The following is a 21,317-nucleotide window of genomic DNA, read 5'->3' on the forward strand; positions in this document are numbered from 1 at the left end:
CACTAGCTTAGCTGGGGCTTACAGGGGGTTCTAGTGTCACTGGGTGTGCACTGTATGGTGGAGTGTGCTGTAGTCTCACCGCCATGGGGCCCCTGTTTCTTTTGGCAGGTGAAACCACCTAAAGAGCCAAAGCCCCCTCCCAGGAAGCGGTGTGCAAAGTGTAATGCCAAGATGCCTTTGGAATACACAGCCGCTATGCCAAATTTGCATTGATAAACTGTCTGACGCAGTTTATGCGAAGATTTTTGGATCCGTGAGGGATGATATGGCTAACACCTTAAGGATCTCGAACAGTTCATTACAGAGGTTAAACCTCCAGCAGTTCCTTCTGGAAGTCCCTCTCCCATGTCCTCACCCAGATCGGAAGTAGCATCAGGGTCGCATGAGTCGGTAAGGGAGCGAGCAGGCAGCAGCACAGCTAGCGTTCTGGCCAGCGATGACTCAGAACCAGAACAGGAGGAGGGGGGTGTAGAAAAGAACGGGACCCAAATTAATTATCACCAGAGGCCATTTATGAAACTCTGGAAATTGAACATGAAAAAGAAGAACCTTCCAAACATGACCTAATATACCAAGGTCTGAGGAAGAAGAATTCCAAGGTGTTCCCAGTTCATCAGGTGATGTCCGATACCGTGAAATGAATGGACAGATCCAGAGAATTTTTTTTGCGGCTAGTCACAAAAAGCGATTTCCTTTTAGTGACGATTCAAAGGAGGTGTGGAACAAAAATCCTAAATTGGATGCACCACTTTCAAAAATCTCAAAAAAAATTCCTTTGGCATTTGAAGACATGGGGCACAAAAGACGCCATGGATAAGAAGGGTAATATCATGCTAAAAAGAGCCTGGGAGACAAGTATCGCCAGCCTAAAACCAGCGCTAGCTACCACCTGTGTGGCAAGAAACCTGGAATTTTGGTTAACCCAGTTACAAGAGCATATCAAAAATGGGAAACCTAGAGAGGAGATTCTGAAGACTCTTCCAGTACTCTCCAAAGCAGTAGGTTACATTGCGGATGCTTCCACAGAGTCCGTCTGTAACGGAATGACCCGGGACAAACAGACTTTGTAAGGATGAAGGGTACTCCTGTACCGGCGTCACCAAGGAGTCTTATGTCTAGGGTCACCTTATGTCCGATTGGGCCATAGGGTGACTGAGAAATTATATCCTAAATTACAGGACAGGGGACATTACTGATAGCTCATATTGCAATTGGAGATATTGCAAAGTGTTGGTTTATTCTATGACTCCTCTCTCTGTGTAGACTGTTGACATGTTAATTGAATCAGGCTTCTGGAAGACCTTTCATTGTGTGCTATTGATGATAGATGTGTTGTGACTCTAAGAGCCCATTCACACCTAGGCGTTTTGTCGCCTGTAGTGTGACGCCGCTGCCGCCCCGACACGCCAGAGGGATGATTTAATATTGCCCTCTATGGAGATGGTTCACATCTCCACGCCTGCCGCCTGAAAAAAAGTCCCGGACCTTTTTTTCAGGCGGCTTTCGGCGTTCGGCATAGGAGATGGGAACCATCTCCATAGGGGGACAATCTAGGTGCACATCTAGGCGGACAATCGCGGCGTTTTGTCGCCGCAAATCGCGGTACAAAACGCCGCTATTTGTCGCCGCAATTCGCGGGACAAAACGCCGCGATTTTGTCTGCCTAGATGTGAATGCAACCTAAAGGTCAGACGTCTGTATTTGTGTATTGTGCAGATGAATGACTTCTTGTCGGAGACGTAACGTCTGGGGGATAATTAACTCCTCTATGTAATTCTCTAAAAGAATGTGATTGAAGCTCATCGTGTGATGTATGGGTGGGGTGTGGTTTTGTTCCTTTGAGTACTGTAACATGCTGTAACTGCTTAAAAGCTGAGAGCTGGCCATTAAAGTTGTCTTGCATTTGAAAGCAGAACAGAGCTGTGTGTCTCGTGTCTGGGGGGAATTCTTATGGGTCGTGTTCGTTTGCCTGATTGTGGAGTGTCGATAAGCTGTCTTGGGTGGAATGGAATATTGTAAACGATGGTGACCGTTACACTGTCAAACTGGCAGCAAGGTCAGGCGGACTAGCTGTCGCAGCAAGACGTGCGATTTGGATGAAAACCTGGACAGGTGATACTGCATCCAAAACAAGATTGTGTAATCTACCATTCACGGGAGATTTGCTTTTTGGTTCATGCTTAGACGAGGCCTTAGAGAACCGCAGATAAGACCTTTCCTGCAAGTTTTCACAAAGTTTTTTTTTTTTTTTTTTTTTTTTTTCGTGGAAGAAGAGATCATCCCCAAGAGGGAAAGAAAGGGTTCCCCGAAGAAAAACTGGACGGGCCACAAAGGAAAACTAAAAAGTAATCCACTCTTTGGCGCTGCTAACCAGGCCACCAAACAGTGACAACCAAATGGGTTGGCTACCTTCCTACCTCAGTGGCAGAAGATAACAGCCAATCAGTTTATTCTAGAAATAATTGCAAAAGGCTATTCTCTGGAATTCAATGGCCATCCTCCAGAGAGATTCCTATTGAAACTCCTCAGATTCAGAAAAATAAAATGCTCTTCCTCTTGCTAGGGGAGATGGTGGATCAACATGTCCTTATCCCAGTTCCAGAGAAGGAAAAAATAGGTTTTTACTCTCATGTATTCGTCATCAAGAAACCCTCCGGGAAGTTTCGATTAATACTAAATCTCAAGCCCTTGAATCAAATGATTCAAAACAAAAAATTCCGCATGGAGTCCATTTTTTTTCAGTCAAGAACATTCTGCAACCAGAAACATTCATGACAACCATGGATCTCAGGGACGCATATATTCACATTCCCATAAAAGAATCCCAGAGATATCTAAGGTTAGCAGTAGAAATAGAAGGAAAGGAATACCACTTCCAGAGCAGAGCTCTCCTGTTCGGGTTGTCCTCCTCGCCGAGGATATTTACGAAAGTGTTGGCAGAGGTTCTGGCCCCTCTAAGGTTGAAGATGACAGTAATTCCATATCTAGACGATCTACTGTTCGCAGCACCATCAGAAGCACAGCTGGTAAGGGACCTCAACGAAGCGCAACTGTGGTTGAAGTCACTGGGGTGGATCCTAAACTTAGAAAAATCAAATCTCTGTCCCACCCAGAACATTCAGTTCCTGGGGTATCTACTCGGCTCCAGTGAGCAGAAAACATCTCTTCCAGAGGGAAAAAAAATCCAAAATCTCATCAAGAGGGTGAGTTCTATACAGAATAACCTACCAATAACCATCAGAGAGCTGATGTCGGTTCTGGGTCTGACATCATCAATACCAGCAGTCCAGTGGGCAAAGTTTCATCTAAGACTGCTTCAAGTTTTTCTCTTAAAAAAAAAAACAGAGGAGATCTGGACAAGTTAGTATTACTCCCAACATCAGTAAAGAAGTCACTACGGTGGTGGGGGGGTCCACACAAACCTAAATCGGGGTCTGGCTTGGTCATTTCCGATCTCTCAGAAATTGACCACAGACGCAAGCAGTTGGGGTTAGGAAGCTCACCTAGCAGGGCAACCTGCTCAGGGGAGATGGTCCCCGGAGGAAGCCAAAGCATCCTCAAACTGGAGAGAACTCATGGCGATAGCCAAAGCCATAGAATTTTTTTCAGGACCAACTGAGAAGTCGTCACATCCTGGTACTCTCAGACAACGCCACAGCAGTGGCTTATGTAAACAAACAAGGGGCACAAGAAGCCCATCTCTAAGCCACATCTCCAATCAGATATGCCGGTGGGCAGAAGGGAATTTGCTGTCACTAGGAGCAGTCCATCTAAAAGGAGAAGACAACCAAGTAGCGGACTTTCTCAGTCGCCGGGAGATCTCCCAAGAGGAATGGGTATTACACCCGGAGGTGTTCAAGGAAATTGTAGCCCGCTGTGGAGTCCCAAACATAGATCTGTTTTGCCTCTCGGAAGAATGCTCAGGTGAAGCGTTTCTTCTCGCTAAACCAGGAAGACCAACCTCTTGGGATAGATGCTCTCCCGAACCCTTGGAACTTCAAAATATGCTATGCCTTCCCTCCGGTTCATCTGATTCCAAGGGTGGTAAAGAAGTTTCTACAGGAACAGACGGAACTCATACTAATCACACCATACTGGCCCAAGAGAGCCTGGTACTCTCAACTCAGTCTCTTGGCAGAAGAGCCATGGCTTCTACCTCACAGGACAGACCTGATGTGTCAGGGTCCACTAACAGGCCTAAAACAGGAAAAAATATTAAAATGGGCGGCCTGGTTACTGAGGAGGACTTCTTGAGATCAAAAGGACTCCTAGAGAAGGTAGCGGCAACGCTTCTGAGCACCAGGAAGTCAAATACCAGAGCCATTTACAAAAATCTGGATTTTTTTTTAACAGTTGGTGCACTGAAAACCAAAGACAGAAAATGGATACACCGACCATCCTTGAGTTTTTTTTACAGCAAGGCGCTGATGAAGGGATAGCGCTCAGTACACTGAAAGTTCAGATTGCAGCACTGTCGGTGTATCTGGAAACGACATTACAAGAGGACCCACTGGTCTCTCGTTTCTGCAGGGCGTTGGCAAAATACAAAAAGCCCAAGACACAAATGTCCCACATGGGATCTATCAGTAGTGCTCAGGGGGATCATCAAACCTCCCTTTGAACCACTAAAAAAAAACATCTTTAAGATTATTGACTTTTTAAAGACTGTTTGTTTTTCTCGTAGCCATCACAACGGCACGCAGGATAGGGGAAATACAATCTTTATCGGTTAGAGAACCTTTTTTGAAGATCTATGATGATCGAATCGTTTTTCAAACAGATCCGGGATTTACTCCACGTGACATCACCTTTTCATAAATCGCAGGATATAGTTTTACCTTCATTTTGCAGTTCACCAAAAAACAGCAAAGATCAAGAATTACGTTTCCTGGATTTCGGAAGGTGTCTACTTTAACTACTACTTAGAAGTAACTACTACTTAGAAGTAACCAATAAATTCAGACCGTCCAGATGCTTTGTTTTGTACGCCGGCCAACTGAAGGGCAAGCAAGCGTCCAAAAAGACAATTGCCAGATGGATCAAGGCAGCTATTCTAGAGTGTTACAGGGTTATGAAAAAAAAAACACCACCAAAAGAACTTAAAGCTCATTCTACAAGAGCTGCAGCAGCATCATGGGCAGAAAGGGCAGGAGCCACTCCAGAACAAATTTGCAAAGATGCAACCTGGTAAAGATTCTCGACCTTCGTTCAGCATTACAGACTGGATCCGTTTTATCCAGCCAGGACCAGGCTTTTGGTAGGCAAGTCCTCCAAGCCATTGTCCCACCCTAGATCTGGTGATTGCTTGATTATCCTCTCAAGGGCAGACTTGGAAGACTGGGGGAAAAAGCAGAGTTAGATTTTTACCGGTAACTGTTTCCAGTAGTCTTCCAAGGCAGCACGATCCCACTCGTTTCAGATTCCGGCCTTCGGTTCTCGGGGATGATTGACCAGGGACCTGAGGGACTGCCTCTTAAAGGGAGGAAAATTAGTGGCAATGTGTTTCCTGATTGTGAGGAGCTCCATCTCTCAAGGGCTGCCTTGGAAGACTACTGGAAACAGAGTTACTGGTAAGTAGGGTTGTCCCGATACTAGTATCGGGACCGATACCAAGCATTTGCCCGAGTACTTGTACTCGGGCAAATGCTCCCGATGCTTCACCCGATACTTGTACTGTCAGTGGTGATCAGTGCGTGGGGAAGTTACAAGCACCGATCCGCGCTGTATAGATTTAAAATTAATTTCTCCGCTTCTCTCTACACATCTCCCCCCGCACGGCTTTCAGCTGCTTTAAAATCAGCGGTGATCGGTGCTTGTAACTCCCCCACACACGATCACCGCTGACTGTCCCTTGTCCTCCTCCGGCCCCCCTCCGTTTTGCTGCAGTCTGTCTCCCTTCCTCCGTGTATCCCGTGCAAACCCTGCCGTGTATCCCGCCGTGTTTCTATCCTCTTCCGTGGTCCTCCTTCACCCCCTGGAACTGTCAGGATGGAGAGCAGAGGTAGGAGCCGGTAAATCCGGCTCCTTACTGCTCCGAATGGAGAGAGTCAGTAATCACTGACTGTCTATTCACATAACTGAAACATTGTAAACTGTGATTAAAATGTTTCAGTTTATGAATGAAGAGAAGACGCGGTCTTCTCTCCTTTCATTTTCAGCGCTGAGAAAGGGACAGGGGAACATTAGTCCCTTTCCCTGTCTCAAAGGGAAGATGTCAGAGGTCTGTTAAGACCCCTGATATCTCACCAAAGCCCCCCCAACCGGGCTGAAAAAAAAAAAAAATAAAGAATTAAAAAACAAAAGAATAAAAATAATTATTGTAGGAAAAAAAAAAATTTAAAGAAAAACACACTGACACAGTCCACCCCCACCCCCCCCCCCTTAAAAAAAAAAGAAAGCATTATAAATTAAAATTATAAAAAAAATAATTGTAAAAAATAAATTTGTTAAAGAAAAAAAAACTACTGACACGCGCCGCTGTCACATGAGATTAAAAAAAGTATCGGTATTTGGTATCGGCGACTACTTGAAAAAAAGTATCGGTACTTGTACTTGGTCTTAAAAAAGTGGTATCGGGACAACTCTACCGGTAAGAATCTAATTCTGCTTTTTCTCTTCCTCTTTCACAACTGCTCTCATTTGTAATAAGTATCACTTGTAAAAGATACTGATGCAATGTTTTTTAGAAGACAGAATGCCCAGTCTTGACAACATGACATGTGACACACCACATAAATAGAATATCTCATTCTTTACTCTTGTCATATTGGAACACGTAGAAGAAGATTGGAATTAAAGGGAAGGTCTCCTTTTAAACATATGTAGTACGTGTCTACTATACACAAATTTCGTGTGATGTATCCCTTTTTGAAGACCATTCAATTACCTGTTTTATCTGCCACAAATGTGCTCTGTTCTAATGTCTTGGTTGACAAAATAGTGCCTTTCTGGACTGCACTAGCAAAGAAAGGGGGGGGGGGGGACAGTTGTCTAATGTTTTATATAAACCATAAATGAAAATGTAATGTATTTAAATACATATTTAAATGTGGTTGCTGCATAAGTGTGTGTGTATATGTGTGTGTGTATATGTGTGTGTGTGTGTGTGTGATGTATATATTTTTATTTATTTTTTCAAAAGAACAAGCTCTCCTGTAAATGTATCAATTTAGTGTGTTGAGACAAACCATTAACCACTGATGGGTGCTTACAATGATGAGCTTTTATTCGTTTAAAGCCTTTATCTCCCCCCCCCCCCTTCTCTTTGAGCAGTCAGTAGCTCTCTGCTTTCCCCTACAGTGCTTACTGGAGCGCTGGGCTATGGAGGAGGGGCTGGCTCAGGCTCTTAGCGGATCACAAGTTCTGGTCCAGTGCCAAGTCTGAACCTGCTTGGTGACATTGGGCAACAAGGGGCTTTAGCCCGCTGTTGGCTGAAACAGGGCACAGTAGTGCACTCCTGTGATCTTTGGCCATACTTTAACTTTTCTCCCAAGTTGGGTAATTTTTGTTTCTGTCCAAAATTTGTGCATGCTCTAGTCCCATTTCTCCTGTTCTTGGATCAACCTAATTTTAAGACAAGCATTTGTAGCCTACATATATAGCAAACTCCTTTGCGCAAATCCTTTCCTGTGATAAGTCTATGTACATTTAATTTTGAAATGTTGAGCTTTATATGAGAAGGGTTATTTTAAAAACAAGCTTTCAGATTTCTTTGGGATCCTTCTTTGGGCTTTACACAATACTGAAAATGGTTTCTAAAATTTGATTTATACACGTATTTGAGAGGACAAAAGCCCTCTACATTGGGAAGAAAGCAATAGATATGCCTCCGAAAATGTAAAATACATTAATCACTTCAGTAAGGTTTCTATAAGAAATATAGATTTTTAACACAGTAGTATTGTTCCATACCTGTTGTGTATCTTGACCATTACACATAAAAACCATAGAGAAAGCCGGCCTGCAATGGATAACCACGATGGAGAGAACGGACCCAAAACCTTCTGTCTTCCTTACAGCAGAAGGGACCAATGTTCTTCAGCAGTCTATTATATAGACTGGAAGATTATAGAAAAAATCCATTGTCTGTTCTATACCCTTAAAACTAAAAAAAAAGGAGGGAATCTAAACTAGTTTTAACATGGGATTTATTGCACTGATGGCAAACCTTGGTATCCCAGATGTTTTGGAACTACATTTCCCATGATGCGCTTGAGCATCATGGGACTGTACTTGCAAAACATCTGGGGTGCCAAGGTTAGCCATCACTAATCTATTGCATAAGCAGATAGTACTGTATAAATGGTAAGGGCCCACTGGAATGCCAACTACACACCTACTCCCCATTCGGAAAAGTGTGTGTGTGGCCGAACCATAAACTTCTTCTATATGCTACCTTGTAGACTTTAAGTGTTCTGTTCTATATGAATAAAAACTGATCCTGGCACATTGCTGTCATGTGTCCTGTGCACTTTTTATGATTATTTGCCCCTGATCAGCACTGATTTGGCCAGCTCTCACAATGACTTAAAATTAGTGAGTTAAATGCCTATCTATACCCAGAAGTATATGGTATTTGCTTTGGTTCTCATTGCAGAACAGAATGGCAAGGGAACAAAGGAAAAGTTAGTATACAATGCAGGGGAAGGTTAAAGCAAACGCAAACAAATGCTGTAGCTGCTGATCTTTAATAAAAGGACACTTGCCTGTCCAGGTCTTCAGTGTTGTCCTTGCCAGAACTGTTGTGAGTTGTTTTTGTTTTTTTTGTTTTTGTGATGGAGAATGTGGTAAAGAGGTTTTGTTCAGTATATTTAATTTGCTTGTATAGTCATGCCTAGGCAATTATGTATTCAGGTCATCTTACTCTTTTGTGTATTTTTTTGCAGGTATTGAAGATGTAAGAAAGCACAAGCCTGGTTATCTTGAGGCTACTGTTGATTGGCTGAAATCCTATAAAGTCCCAGATGGCAAACCAGAAAATCAGTTTGGCTTTAATGGAGAGTTTAAAAACCAAGTAAGACCAAAGTGTGTGTATATACACTAAACAATTTAAATAGAGCCAAAGGTTTGATTCCCCCCCCCCCCCCCCCCCAATAGCATTCTATTTGTGCATGTATAATGGCTTTAAGTATGATTTGTAGAATGGTGGAGCAAATCCAGGCTAAGGCTGCTACTTTCCATTTATTACATAGTAGGTAAGGTTGAATAAAGACCATAGTCCATCCTGTGTAGGTGTACGTGTCGACGTCAGTGTCGATAAAAATTTCCCATATCCCTGTATTTTGTGTTCATTAAGATGCACATCCAAAAGGCTTTTAAAAATATCAATACTTTGTGCTGACACCACCAATTGTGGGGGAGAGTTCTACGTCCTTATTGCCCTGACAGTGAAAAACCCGCCTATGCAGCTTAAGGTTAAACCGCTTCTCCAATCTCATTGTGTGGCCCTGTGTCCTCTTGCGCTCCCTGAGACTGAACTTTTTATTCTACGCCGGGATCACCATTTGAGGCATTTGTATATCGCTATCATGTCTCCTCTCAAGCCTCTCTTCTCCAGGGGATTACATTTAATGCTTGTAGTCATTCCTCGTAATTGAGGTCCTCTAGTCCCCTTATTAATTTTTTTTGTTGCCCTTCCCTGGACTCGCTCCAGCACATGCTTCCTGAGGACTGGAACCAGAACTGGATGCAATACTCCAGATGTGGCGTAACCAGAGTTTTACAAAGTGGTGAGGTATTCTGCCAGCTGAGGCCCACGGGGGATGGGTGACATATGTGACCAATATACTGTAGTGCAAAGTGAAATTTATGAAATGCTGTGGCTGAGAACAGACTTGGATAACTGGAAGTATTTATTCATTTTCCATTGTTGAGCTTATCTTATTTCACACTCCATATCATCTGGTCCTTATGAACTGCTGCTTTCTTGTTTCCAGAAGGTTTGCTGCTGAGTATTGCATTTGATGTGAAATATGCTATACTGTGTGGTAATTGATTGCACTGAAGCTTACAGGGGCTTAGAAAAAAAGATGCCATAAGTAATTATGCGTGTGTTTATAATTACAGTAAGAAGGTGCGGTAACCCTCATCTACAGCATATGACCTTTGTTAATTAAAGAGCACATCTTAATTTCTGCTTTCCAGACGTTGGATATAGAAAGCAACTAAATTGTTTCTCGCCTTATAGTTTATCTGTGTATGCCTTTAAAAAGATCAGTGCCTGTTGTGTTTTTTTTTTTTTGCTAGACTGCCATGGTTCTTTTGGTTTATATACAGTAGATGACCGCGATATTGTGTCAATATTTTCTCTGCGAGATTGACCTCCTACAAGCACCGTCACGGGTGAGCTGGCTCACCGGGAAGAAAAATGTGTTGAAGCTGACATACGTCCGACTTTCAATGAACGGGGATCCGACTTGGATCCCCGCCAATACCAGGCACTATGTTTGGTATAAATCCATGAGGGGGAACTCCATGCCATTTTTTTAAAATAAAAAAACCGGCATGAGTTCCCCTCTTAAGAGCACACCAGGCCCTTAGGTCTGGTATGGATTTTAAGGGGAACCCCTACCCCAAAATCTATACTAGACCCTTATCCGAGCGCGCAGCCCGGCCGGTCAGTAAAGGGGGTGGGGATCAGCGAGCGCCCCCCCCCCTCCTGAACCGTACCAGGCCGCATGCCCTCGACATGGGGGGTGAATGCTTTGTGGCAGGGGGTGTCCTGCGGCCACCCTGTGTCAAGAAAAAAACACACTACACACAGGTTTTTAAAGTAATTTATTAGGCAGCTTCAGGGGTCTTCTTCCGACTTCGGGGGTCTTCTCCAGTGCCTTCTCCCTTCTGCCGGGCTCCTCTGCTATCTTCTACCTCTTTTACTAGCGGTGGCCCAGTCTTCTCAAGCGTCTTCGTCCCTCTTTTCTTCCGATGTTGACACCGCACTCTCTCCCGATGTTATGCTGTTTGCGCGGTGCACAACGATTTATATAGGCCTCTTATGACGTCACAGTCCCATCATGCTCCCGGTGGTGACGGCATAAGGGTTGGGGTCACCACATGACATCACCCGGTGACCATGCCCCATGCCTATATAAATCGTTTTGCACCCAGCATTACAGCAGGATAGAGTGTCGTGTCAACATTGGGAGAAGAGGGAAAAAGACGACGGAGAAGACTGGGCGACCACTAGTAAAAGAGCTGGAAGAAGATGTCGGAGGAGCCCGGTAGAAGGAAGAAGACCCCCGGAGCTGCCTAATAAGTGTGTGTGTGTGTGTGTGTGTGTTTGTGTTTTTTTTTCTCCAGGTGAATTGGTAGAGGTGCAATGTACCCCATACTCATTCAGGATCTTCGGGCCCCCTTATTCCGATAAGCTCCCCGCCCGCAGACCCCAACAACCAACGGTCAGGGTTGTCGGGAAGAGGCCCTTGTCCTCATCAACATGGGGACAAGGTGCTTTGGGAGTAGACCAGGCCACCGCTAGTAAAAGAGCTAGAAGATAGCGGAGGAGCCTGGTAGAAGGCACCGGAGAAGACCCCCGAAGTCGGAAGAAGACCCCCGAAGCTGCCTAATAAATGACTTAAAAAAAACCTGTGTGTAGTGTGTTTTTTTTTTTTTTATTGACACTGGGTGGCCGCAGGGCACCTACCTGCCACAAAGCACTCACCCCCCCATGTCGAGGGCATGCGGCCTGGTACGGTTCAGGAGGGGGGGGCGCTCGCTCGTCCCCACCCCCTTTCCTGACCGGCCGGGCTGCGTGCTCGGGATCAGGGTCTGGTATGGATTTTGGGGGGACATAGGGGGGCTCCCCTTGAAATCCATACCAGACTTAAGGACCTGGTGGGCTCCTAGAGGGGATTCCATGACGTTTTTTATTTAAAATTTGGTGTGGAGTTCCCCCTCATAATTCATACCAAACACAGTGCCTGGATCCCCGTCACTACTTTCTCGCGCTCGCTGTAATGTGTTTTTCCTATCGCAGCCAGCGCGAGATGCAAGTGCAGAATCCAGGGCTTTCATTTTTTTTTTTTTTTCATCCTCACTATTTGGGTCACTGGACCAAGCACACAGCAGGCTAAGTCTTGGGAACGTACATTTTAATCCTGCATACTTGTAACTAGTAATTTAATTTCTAGGTAGTGAAGTCAGAATTGAGAATGACCTTAGAGCCAGCGCCTGTTTTAAAAAAAAGCTGCAATGGCAGTTTAAATAAATCTGTATTGAGATGATTCTGACAAATCAAATAACCTTTTCTTGACTACTAGCACAATTCCATGGTATAGGTCAGGGATATGCAATTAGCGGACCTCCAGATGTTGCAAAACTACAAGTCCCATCATGCCTCTGCCTCTGGGTGTCATGCTTGTGGCTGTCAGAGTCTTGCTATGCCTCATGGGACTTGTAGTTCTGCAACAGCTGGAGGTCCGCTAATTGAATATCCCTGGTATAGGTATAAAAATATATGTAGGTCTTCTTTTTCTTTTCTTTTTTCTTTGCCATAGTACTGATGCCTTGATTTCTTTTGTGTTTCCCCTTTCACTATTCTTGTAGGAATTTGCAATGGATGTCATCAAAGTTACTCATGACTTTTGGCAAGACATGGTTCATAAAAGATCAGAATGTGGTGAGATACAATGGTATGTGTCCTGGTGATATTGTTGAATTTAAGTGTGTTTCCCTCCCTTTTTAATGGCCCGATTTGTATCTCTTTTGTAATAAATTGCGATTTTTTTTTTTTTTTTTTTTGCATATTCTTGCGGTCAAAACACTCCTATCCTGAACTTGATTCTTACGCATTCGAGAGGGAGGTCGAACACCGCAGATCCTAAACTCTGCTAAAAGCCTATGAGTACATTGAAACATAGGCTTTTATTGAGTTTAGGAGCTTCTGCAAAAAAGCTCTCAAATTTAGGAACTGCTAGTGTACATGAAGCTTTATAGCCTGAATGAGCCACTGTTTGTTTTTAAAGTGTAGTTCCACTTTTGCGGTCAAACTTCTTCTTTTTTTTTTTTTTTTTTTTTTTCTTCTTCTTCTTTTAGATGTTTCTGAAGAGAATATGTCTTGACTGACTACAAACATTTCTCAGCTAGCTCAGAGTGATCTGTCCCAAAAGCCAAGCTGCGGACTGGCTGAGTCCAGTTCTCAATAAAATACAATAGAGAAGCTCGGCTCCTAATCCTTTAACCTTTTTAAGACTGTTCAAATCCTTTTTTTTTTTTTCCACCAAGATCAGTTTATTGCATTTTCTTAACATGCAAACATACAAAAAAGGGGACCTAACAAGATCCAACACATAGTACAAAGTGCTCCTATGTCAGTCTAAAACCGAAGTAGCTTGTGCATCCGTTATGCAATATAATGGTAAAACAGATTGCATCATCTTCAGTGTCAGGCTCTATACACAAGCATTACAAGCATGAGTAGTACAATCACTACAGAATTTAATCGTGGTGTCAGGCAAGCTGTCTCAGGCATTCTCCTATCATGGCAGTGTGGGGGAGAGGGTCAGAGGGCTAGCCAGCCATCTGCCCCAAATCTTGTGAAATGTATTTTTTCCTCTTGCGGATATCAAAGGTGAGCTTGTATAGTGGAAGGACTTAACCAGTTTTAACCATAGGCCCCTGGTCGGGGGTTGCTGTTCCCTTCCAGGTCAGTAAAATGGATTTCTTTGCATAAAAATATAGGATGCAAAGCAGCCTTTTGGCCTGGGAGAGAACAGCCAAGTCACTAAAGATACCCAAAAGGCACTTTCTTGAGTTGATTATGTTAGTCCCAATGCTGAGGAGAGAAAAGAGCCTACGCTCCCCCAGAAGTCTTGTACTATGGGACAGTTCCAAAAGCAATGGAGGAAGTCGACCGTGTGTCCACAACCTTGAAAGCACTCGGCAGAGGTTAATATGCCCATTTTGTGCATTTTTAGCTGGTGTAAGGTGCGATTGGTGGAAGATCTTGAGTTATATCCTTCAGAGACAAGGTAATCTAACGGAAGTCTTAAGTTTCACAAAATTCAGACCAGTTGTCCTCCGTAATAAAGATATCTAGGGATTCCCATTTCTGTTGTGTCGCTTTGAACCTAGGGTTAGAGTCTGTCACCAGGGCCGAATAGTAGGTGGAAATAAGCTTCGTATGGTCCGGGGATCTTAGGAGTTTTTCCAGATATGGGGTTTAAGGCCCCGTACACACGGTCGGACAAAACCGATGAGAATGGTCCGACGGACCGTTTTCATCGGTTCACCTCTGAAGTGGCCGTACGGCCTGATGTAAGTACACACCATCAGTTCAAAATCCGATCGGGTCAGAATGCGGTGACGTAAAACACACGACGTGCTGAATAAAACGAAGTTCAATGCTTCCAAGCATGCGTCGACTTGATTCTGAGCATGCGCGGGTTTTGAACCGATGCTTTTCTGTACTAACCATCGGTTTGGTCCGATGGGGCAGCGGTCCATCGGTTCGGTTTTGAAGCATGTTTTAAAATTTTGGACCGTAGGAAAACAGACCGATAGCCTATACACACGGTCGGTTTGGTCCGATGAAAATTAACTCCGGTTCATTCTCATCGGACCAAACCGACCGTGTGTACGGGGCCTAAGTGAACTATCCAAGGAACCAAACTGTGCTCGCACAGCATGTCTAAGCTGGTAATAGAAGAACAAATAGGTGTGTGAAAAGTCAAAGTCCAATCGTATCTGGGAGCAAGATTTAAAGCCCTAAGGGGTATATGTGACATAAGTATTTGATCCCCCTGGAAGTCTCCCTTTTGAGGGTCAGGCAAGGAGTTCAGTTCCCGGAAGCGCAGGATTAAACCAGAGTGGACTATTGTGGGAGGCTAACCACAAGTCAGAGACACGCTTAACTGTCACAGCTTTAAACAGAGGTACATAAGATAGTCATTCCAGGTCCCGGTGGTGTGCACCTTCGATGAATTATATTATGTAGTGTTTCAAACGAGGAAACTATGGCACATTCAGTAGTTGTACAGGCGTTGTTTAAGTCAGGGTGCAGCCAGTCATGGATATTGACCAGTTTAGATGCCTGGTAATGGAGGTAAGAGTCAGGGAAAGCTAACCCTGCCAAGTGGGACAGAAGACAGTGTCTTCAGGGCCACGCTAGGGGGCCTGCCGTTCCAAAGGAACGCAATACAAATGGAGTCAATTCTCTTAAAAATCGTTTTAGGGATTTTACAGGGGGAGTTGGCCATGACATATAACAGTTTAGACAGGTATATCATCTTAAGGACATTGGCTTGTCCCATCAGGTCCAGGAGTAAGTTCCTCCATTGTTTGGTTTGTGTCTGTAGTTGAAGCAGTAGTGGGCCTAGGTTATTAGCAATATAGCGAGACAGTGGCAGTTGAACCACAACTTCTAGGTACCAAAAAAAAGGTAGCTATTTGTAGAGTCCGATTGGATCTGAGAAGTAAGGGCTTGGTCCAAGGGGAAGAGGATTGACTTGTCCCAATTCACCTGGAATCCGGAGAAGTCACCAAATGTAGTAATAACAGTTAGCAAGTTGCTGAGTCCTGAGGATCCGCTAAGTAAACCCAGCGTATCGTCCTTAGAGAAAAATCCGTTCCTCTATGCCATTTATGGGCAGCCTTCTAATAGGGAACTACGGAACCGAATGGCAAGGGGCTCCATGGCCAAAGCGAATAGGAGGGGTGATGGAGGACAGCCCTGTCAGGTGATCTGGAAAGTCTCAGTATTCTCCGAATTAATACGGGCTAGTGGCAAAGTATAGAGTTAAAGCAGTGTTTCTCAATTCCAGTCCTCAGGCCCCCCCAACAGGTCAGGTTTTCAGGATTTCCATTATTTTGCACAGGTGATTTGATCAGTTTCACTGCCTTAGTAATCACCACAGCCTTTTCATCTGAGGGAAATCCTGAAAACCTGACCTGTTGGGGGGGCCTGAGGACTGGAATTGAGAAACACTGAGTTAAAGTATCAGTCGGGGGCCAAAGCCATACAGCTGTAAGACTCAAAGCAATATGGCCATTCCACACTGTCAAAAGACTTACAGGTGTCTAGGGATACATTAACCCGAGTGGGAGTACAGTCATGTGGATACGTCAGGTTGTGGAACAGTCTGTGGATGTTCTTTGTGGTTGAGCGACCCGGTATGAAGCCCCCTTGACCAATCCCCCCCCCCCCCCACCAACTTGGCAATCACCTTGTTTAGACAGTTGTCCAGACTGTGTTCAAATCTAGTACAGCTCTTGAGATATCTGTCGCTGGACAGAGTACATTATGGTAAAAACAGCTTCACAGTTCCCCTCATTACAAAGGGCGCTTCCTTGTTGGAAGCGCATCTAAAAAAGGCGTATGCTGCAATTTTTAAAATATTTTTACATTTTAGTATGTGAATGGGGACATGTACCGAATATAAAATGGGTAATGTCCAAATTTAGCGGCAAGAATGGAAATGCCCTTTAAGGTTTTATTCACAAAACATTGTATCCTTGTATAAGGCTTGAGTAAAGTCCATATTTTTATTATTTAGACTAAGAAGTCTGAAACGATAAACTGAATTATATTTCTGCATTTTCTTAGTAGTTGGTTAATGCTAACAAATGACAGTGATAAAATGGTTAAAAGTTTTTGGGTTTTCTTCAAATGTTTTGGGTTTAATGTTGGCTCAGTCTGTTTTTTTTTTTTTTTTTTTTTTTTTTTAGTAGATGGATTTTTAGAATTTACAATTTTTTTTTTTTTTTTTTTTTTTCCCCCCAGTAAAAATGTTTTGATTGGAGAGAGCCCTTTCTGCTGTAATGAGAAAGAAGCTACAGCAATAGTGCATTCTGTAAGTGTTATATCGACTTTTATTCAAATGAACACAAACCTTTTTGTAGTAAATGTAATGCTAGAGCGTTTTTTCTCTGATGCAGTTATTTATCGATGTATATGACTTTGCTATAAAGTGGAACTCTAGCCCATTTGTTTCTGATTTTTAGATGGGATACAGAAAAGTTAACTTACTGTGTTTCCATAGTTTATTTCTCCTTCTGTCCTGGTGACAATATTTTGTGTTCAAGAGAGATTTCCCCTACCTTTGTCACAAAACCCATACAAGCTTCTCTCTCTCCCCCCCTTTATTAAAAAAAAAAGAAACTTGTAAGAGGACTGGGGCCTTAGTCGGCTTTAATTGTTGTGTCCCTATTTACAAAAAAATTGAGAAATTGTCCCAAAGATGGGTGAAAACCTTTCAGAAGATGTGACTCTTGCCCATGCCAGTAATTAATAAAACTTTTAGATGGGGTTATAACTTAAGTAGGTACCATCACCCATGCAGAGCAAAGTGATAGTGTGTCTATAAGGATCGCACTTGACCTCCATATTCAGTATTTATCTCACCAGTGATCTCTCACCCTCACTTGCCAGCTTGCCTTAGAATGAGCAGTGCTGGCAACCCAGGAAGAAGCATCACAGGATCACTGGTCACCAGAGTGTATTGGAGTCAGAATTGCCCCAGAATTGTATGGGCAAAGGTAACAGTGTATTTTTTTTTAAAACTGCGCCTATGGCTAGTTGGTTTTTACTTGAAAGATGGCATCTGACTCTCATTAGAAATATGGCGTTTAGCTAGATGTATGTAATCGTATAACTAAAAGCTATTAAATAGAATCTTTACTTTTTTTTTTTTTTTTTTACTTTTGCCAAACATTATTATTTTTATTAAATGCATGGTGACCTGCCAACCCACTGTCCTCCTCCTGTGGTGTTAACGCAGCAGTGAGTTCACTGCAGTCAAGATATCGCTTTGTTCAACAGTTTTTGACATGCACTGAGGAGGGTTATCAGTTTTGTCGCTACAGATCACCCACGTTGAAAATCTGAGCACTGCACTAAACCTTCCTTTCTGTCAATGCTCTCTTCTTCACTGCATTCCCCTATCACTCCCTTCACCTGCTGGTGCCCTTGGGTATACTTGGAGTAAGTGACCTATTGTCTCTTCTCCCTTGATGCATTTCTTTGCCGGTTGTGAGACCCATACACTGTCACACTGAGGTTGGGGAAAGGGGCAATAGCACTCTGTATAGGTAGATTACAATCTAACTGAAGGCTAAAGTGGGATAGTGAGAAGACTCTTTAGGCTTGCTCTTCTGAAACTATGGGCTTTGAGCACCACCACCAAGATTTCTGCTGGCATCATGTCTTGCATTTGGAAACCATTGTTGCCCAAGTGCAGTATGCACAGAAATGCTATTTAAAAATAAAAAAATTGCTGCAGTTCAAGAAAGCAGGGCAGCTTTGTGGTCTAACACACCTGAGATTTTTACATAAAGCCTATATTCTTTGATATTTAATGATTGTATTATTTATCTAGGCTGCATCTCCAGGAGAATCAGTTCCAGTCTCTTCTGAAGGTAGATATATATTTACATTTACATATGTGAACCTGAAAATTAAATATTTCTAAAGTACAATAACAATTTTTTGCAAAGTCAGAACAGTAGCAGCTGAACTTTAATATGTAATTAAGAGAATTACTGAGTTTGCACGTTGTTCCCTTTCTATTAAAATCAGCCCAAGTATGCAAGCATGAATTAACGCTGACTATACTGTAGTTATTCATTTTTCAAACAATACTTTCTGCTCTCCCCAACTACCCCTTGATCACGCTATTTCTTGCTCGCAAACTGATTGCTTAGTGATGGCTATCACCTAACCCCAAACTTTTCTAAAAAGGAAAACTGCTGTTAACATTTTTGGGGAAAAACTTAACACCGAAGTTGTCCAAAAAAATAAAACCTTGTCCCCAATCTTCAATATTAAAGTCTCCCTGTCGTAATTTTCTGTTTTATTCTACTTTGTAGCTCCTGTTTGTGTTCTCCATAATAGAACATATAAAAACCTTTTTATGTTAGTGAAAATTGCTGGTGGTTACCGCAGATGTAGCAAGGAACTTGAGCACTCTGGTAATGTCTGGTAATACTCCACGATTGACCAAAAATTGAAAAATTCATTTTGCGAGGCCTGACCCTTTGAGGTCCCATTTTAGTCATCCAATGCAATAATATAGAGCATTTAAAAAAAAAAAAAAAAAATTTGGTGTCTTTTTTTTTTTTTTTTTTTTTTATAGATCATGTTCTACTCCTGAAGTTTGTATCATTTTATTAATCATTTTGGTGATTTCCATGTGTGCTTTTGGTTTTCTTTTGAGACAGAAATGGTAAAGATGTTTCCCTTTTAGTAATGTGGATGTTCTTCTTCTCTTACAGTTGATATCTGGCACTTCCTCAGGAAGTAATTCAAATAAAGGATTTAATTTTTTTTGAAGAAAATCGATGGTATATCTTGTGTATATAAATTTTGTTTTACTACCACTTAATGGACTTTGATGACCTTGTGTAAATAAACACATTTTTTTTTCGTTTAAAATTCTCCTTATCCGCTTGATCATTTTATTATGTACTCTTGTGCATTTAAAGGTATAAAGTGCAGCAGCCCAAAGTAACAAATCTAATATTGGATTGGGGAAATATACATTTTGGTGGGTTGGTATTGGTATTTTATTGAACAAGCCTCTGTGCACGCAGGGAACACCTTGCAAATGGTCTTGTCTCTGTAGGAGGCAAATTGTTAAACAGATAAACATACGCAAATAGACTGTGCACTTTGAAAAGTGAAGCTTAATTTCAATTACTGAGCTCTGGAGCAACTTCATATTTGCTTGTGAGGCAACTGCACTTGCCAAGTGCGCAGTATATTTGCCTTTAGTAAATTCACCCCAGTGTCAGCTGGCAAGTCCATATTCAGAACCTCTAAGGCCCATTTAAACCTTTGCAATGCACTGCTTTAATGATTGGTATATTGCACATTAACATGTTTCATGAAGGCAGCTCGTTTGTTTTTAATTGGCTGCCAACTAACCAAAAACAAGACCTGCAACATTACCCTGCACTACAATGAACAGCGACAATAGTGTGACGGACCTCCGCTTCATATGTCCGCAATGGAAGCTGTGTATGCTGACATACTTCTCTCCCCTTGGTGTGCTACACCAAAAGCTCTGTTGACTCATTGGGCATAGGCCTAGTTGGGTTCAACGTGTCTGGTAAGCCTCTTTTTCTATTGGTGGTAGATTATCTACTAGCAAACTGGTTTACAACTACTCACCTTGGAAAGTGACTTTATCCACTGAAATCACTTTATGTACTATATAATTATGCACATGCACCTTTTTGTTTCATGTAAATGTGTTATTGTTTATCACGTATTGGTCACATTCAGTGTCATTAGTGAATCTCCGATCCACTTTTACAGCAGGAGCCCTACTCTTGTTTATTTCACAGATTGATCTTTTGTTGTGTGGGCTGCTATTGTTTGTTATTTTAAGACAGCGCGTTTGTGTTTGTTTTTTTTTCTACACAATGCACAAATGTGACCTGTATGCTAGGATAAAGCCAGCATATCTGCATGCTGCTTTGTGACTCAACGTTTCAGACTCTGCTGTAGATGGAATGCAAAAGGGTAACCCCTAAATCCAATTTTGAGTCTTGCAATTTTTGTATTTTAGAAACTTACAATTATGATTAGCGTTGCATTCATTGTGTCTTTATTATATTGCTAGAGTTCAGCTTTAAACTTAATTATAGATTACTTCTTGTAGAAGCCTTTTCTTTCATTCCCTTTAACAGATCTCCTTTAGTAAGAGTTGTTTGCATTTCCATAGCAACTAATCACATTTTTATAATTGCAATTTTTTTTTTAGTTACTTTAATAAATTAAATATATGGCTGTCGAGGTCTTAGCAGTTGTTTTTCATTTCAGACACTAGTATACAAGAATCATTGTATCTCATTTTGTGACGAATGCCAGTTTTTGACCAGTTTACAAACTGGTATATTATGTGATCTTTCTGCAGCCTATATCCCTGAAACTAATCTTGCGGACATACCTTCCTGATTTGATGTCTCATGGTGCCAAACCCTTCATGGTTCCAAAAGTCTGTCTGCATTGATTTGCAAAACACATTGAACTATTTATATTAGACTGTCCCCTACAGAAGCTTGCAGTCTGTCAAAGAGATACTCTTTTAACCACTTGACCACTGGGCACTTAAAGTGGAGGTTCACCCTAAAAACTAATTTTTAACATTAGAGCCAGCATAGTAAGGGCATCTACTTTCGGCAGGTTTTTTTTTTTTTTTTTTTTTTTTTTTTTTTCTCCGTACATACCTTTATATTCTGATTTGGTCCAGGGCTTCCGCGTTCTGATGACTCCGGGACTGGGCGTTCCTATCTCTGCCTCAGGGTTCCGATGACTGCGGGACTGGGCGTTCCTATCCTTCAGTTCGGTGATTGACGGCTTGTGAAACAGGTGACCTGTC

The 21,317-nt window shown here is 42.5% G+C and overlaps 1 protein-coding gene across 2 annotated transcripts in view; it reads left to right on the forward strand.

Annotated features, from left to right (window-relative positions):
- The window catches only part of PPA2 (inorganic pyrophosphatase 2), a 58,042-nt gene extending 38,676 nt beyond the window's left edge, over positions 1-19,366 (forward strand). For both annotated transcript variants that reach the window (XM_040329712.1, XM_040329705.1), the window contains 5 exons: positions 8,886-9,013; positions 12,544-12,629; positions 16,718-16,787; positions 18,312-18,351; positions 19,207-19,366. In XM_040329712.1, coding sequence (XP_040185646.1) covers positions 8,886-9,013; positions 12,544-12,629; positions 16,718-16,787; positions 18,312-18,351; positions 19,207-19,235 — 353 coding nt within the window. In that variant the 3' untranslated portion in view covers positions 19,236-19,366. The remainder of the gene's footprint in view (positions 1-8,885; positions 9,014-12,543; positions 12,630-16,717; positions 16,788-18,311; positions 18,352-19,206) is intronic.
- The last annotated feature ends 1,951 nt before the right edge of the window (positions 19,367-21,317 follow it).

This window comes from Rana temporaria, chromosome 1 (genome assembly GCF_905171775.1).
Source record: "Rana temporaria chromosome 1, aRanTem1.1, whole genome shotgun sequence".
Taxonomy (NCBI): Eukaryota; Metazoa; Chordata; class Amphibia; order Anura; family Ranidae; genus Rana; species Rana temporaria.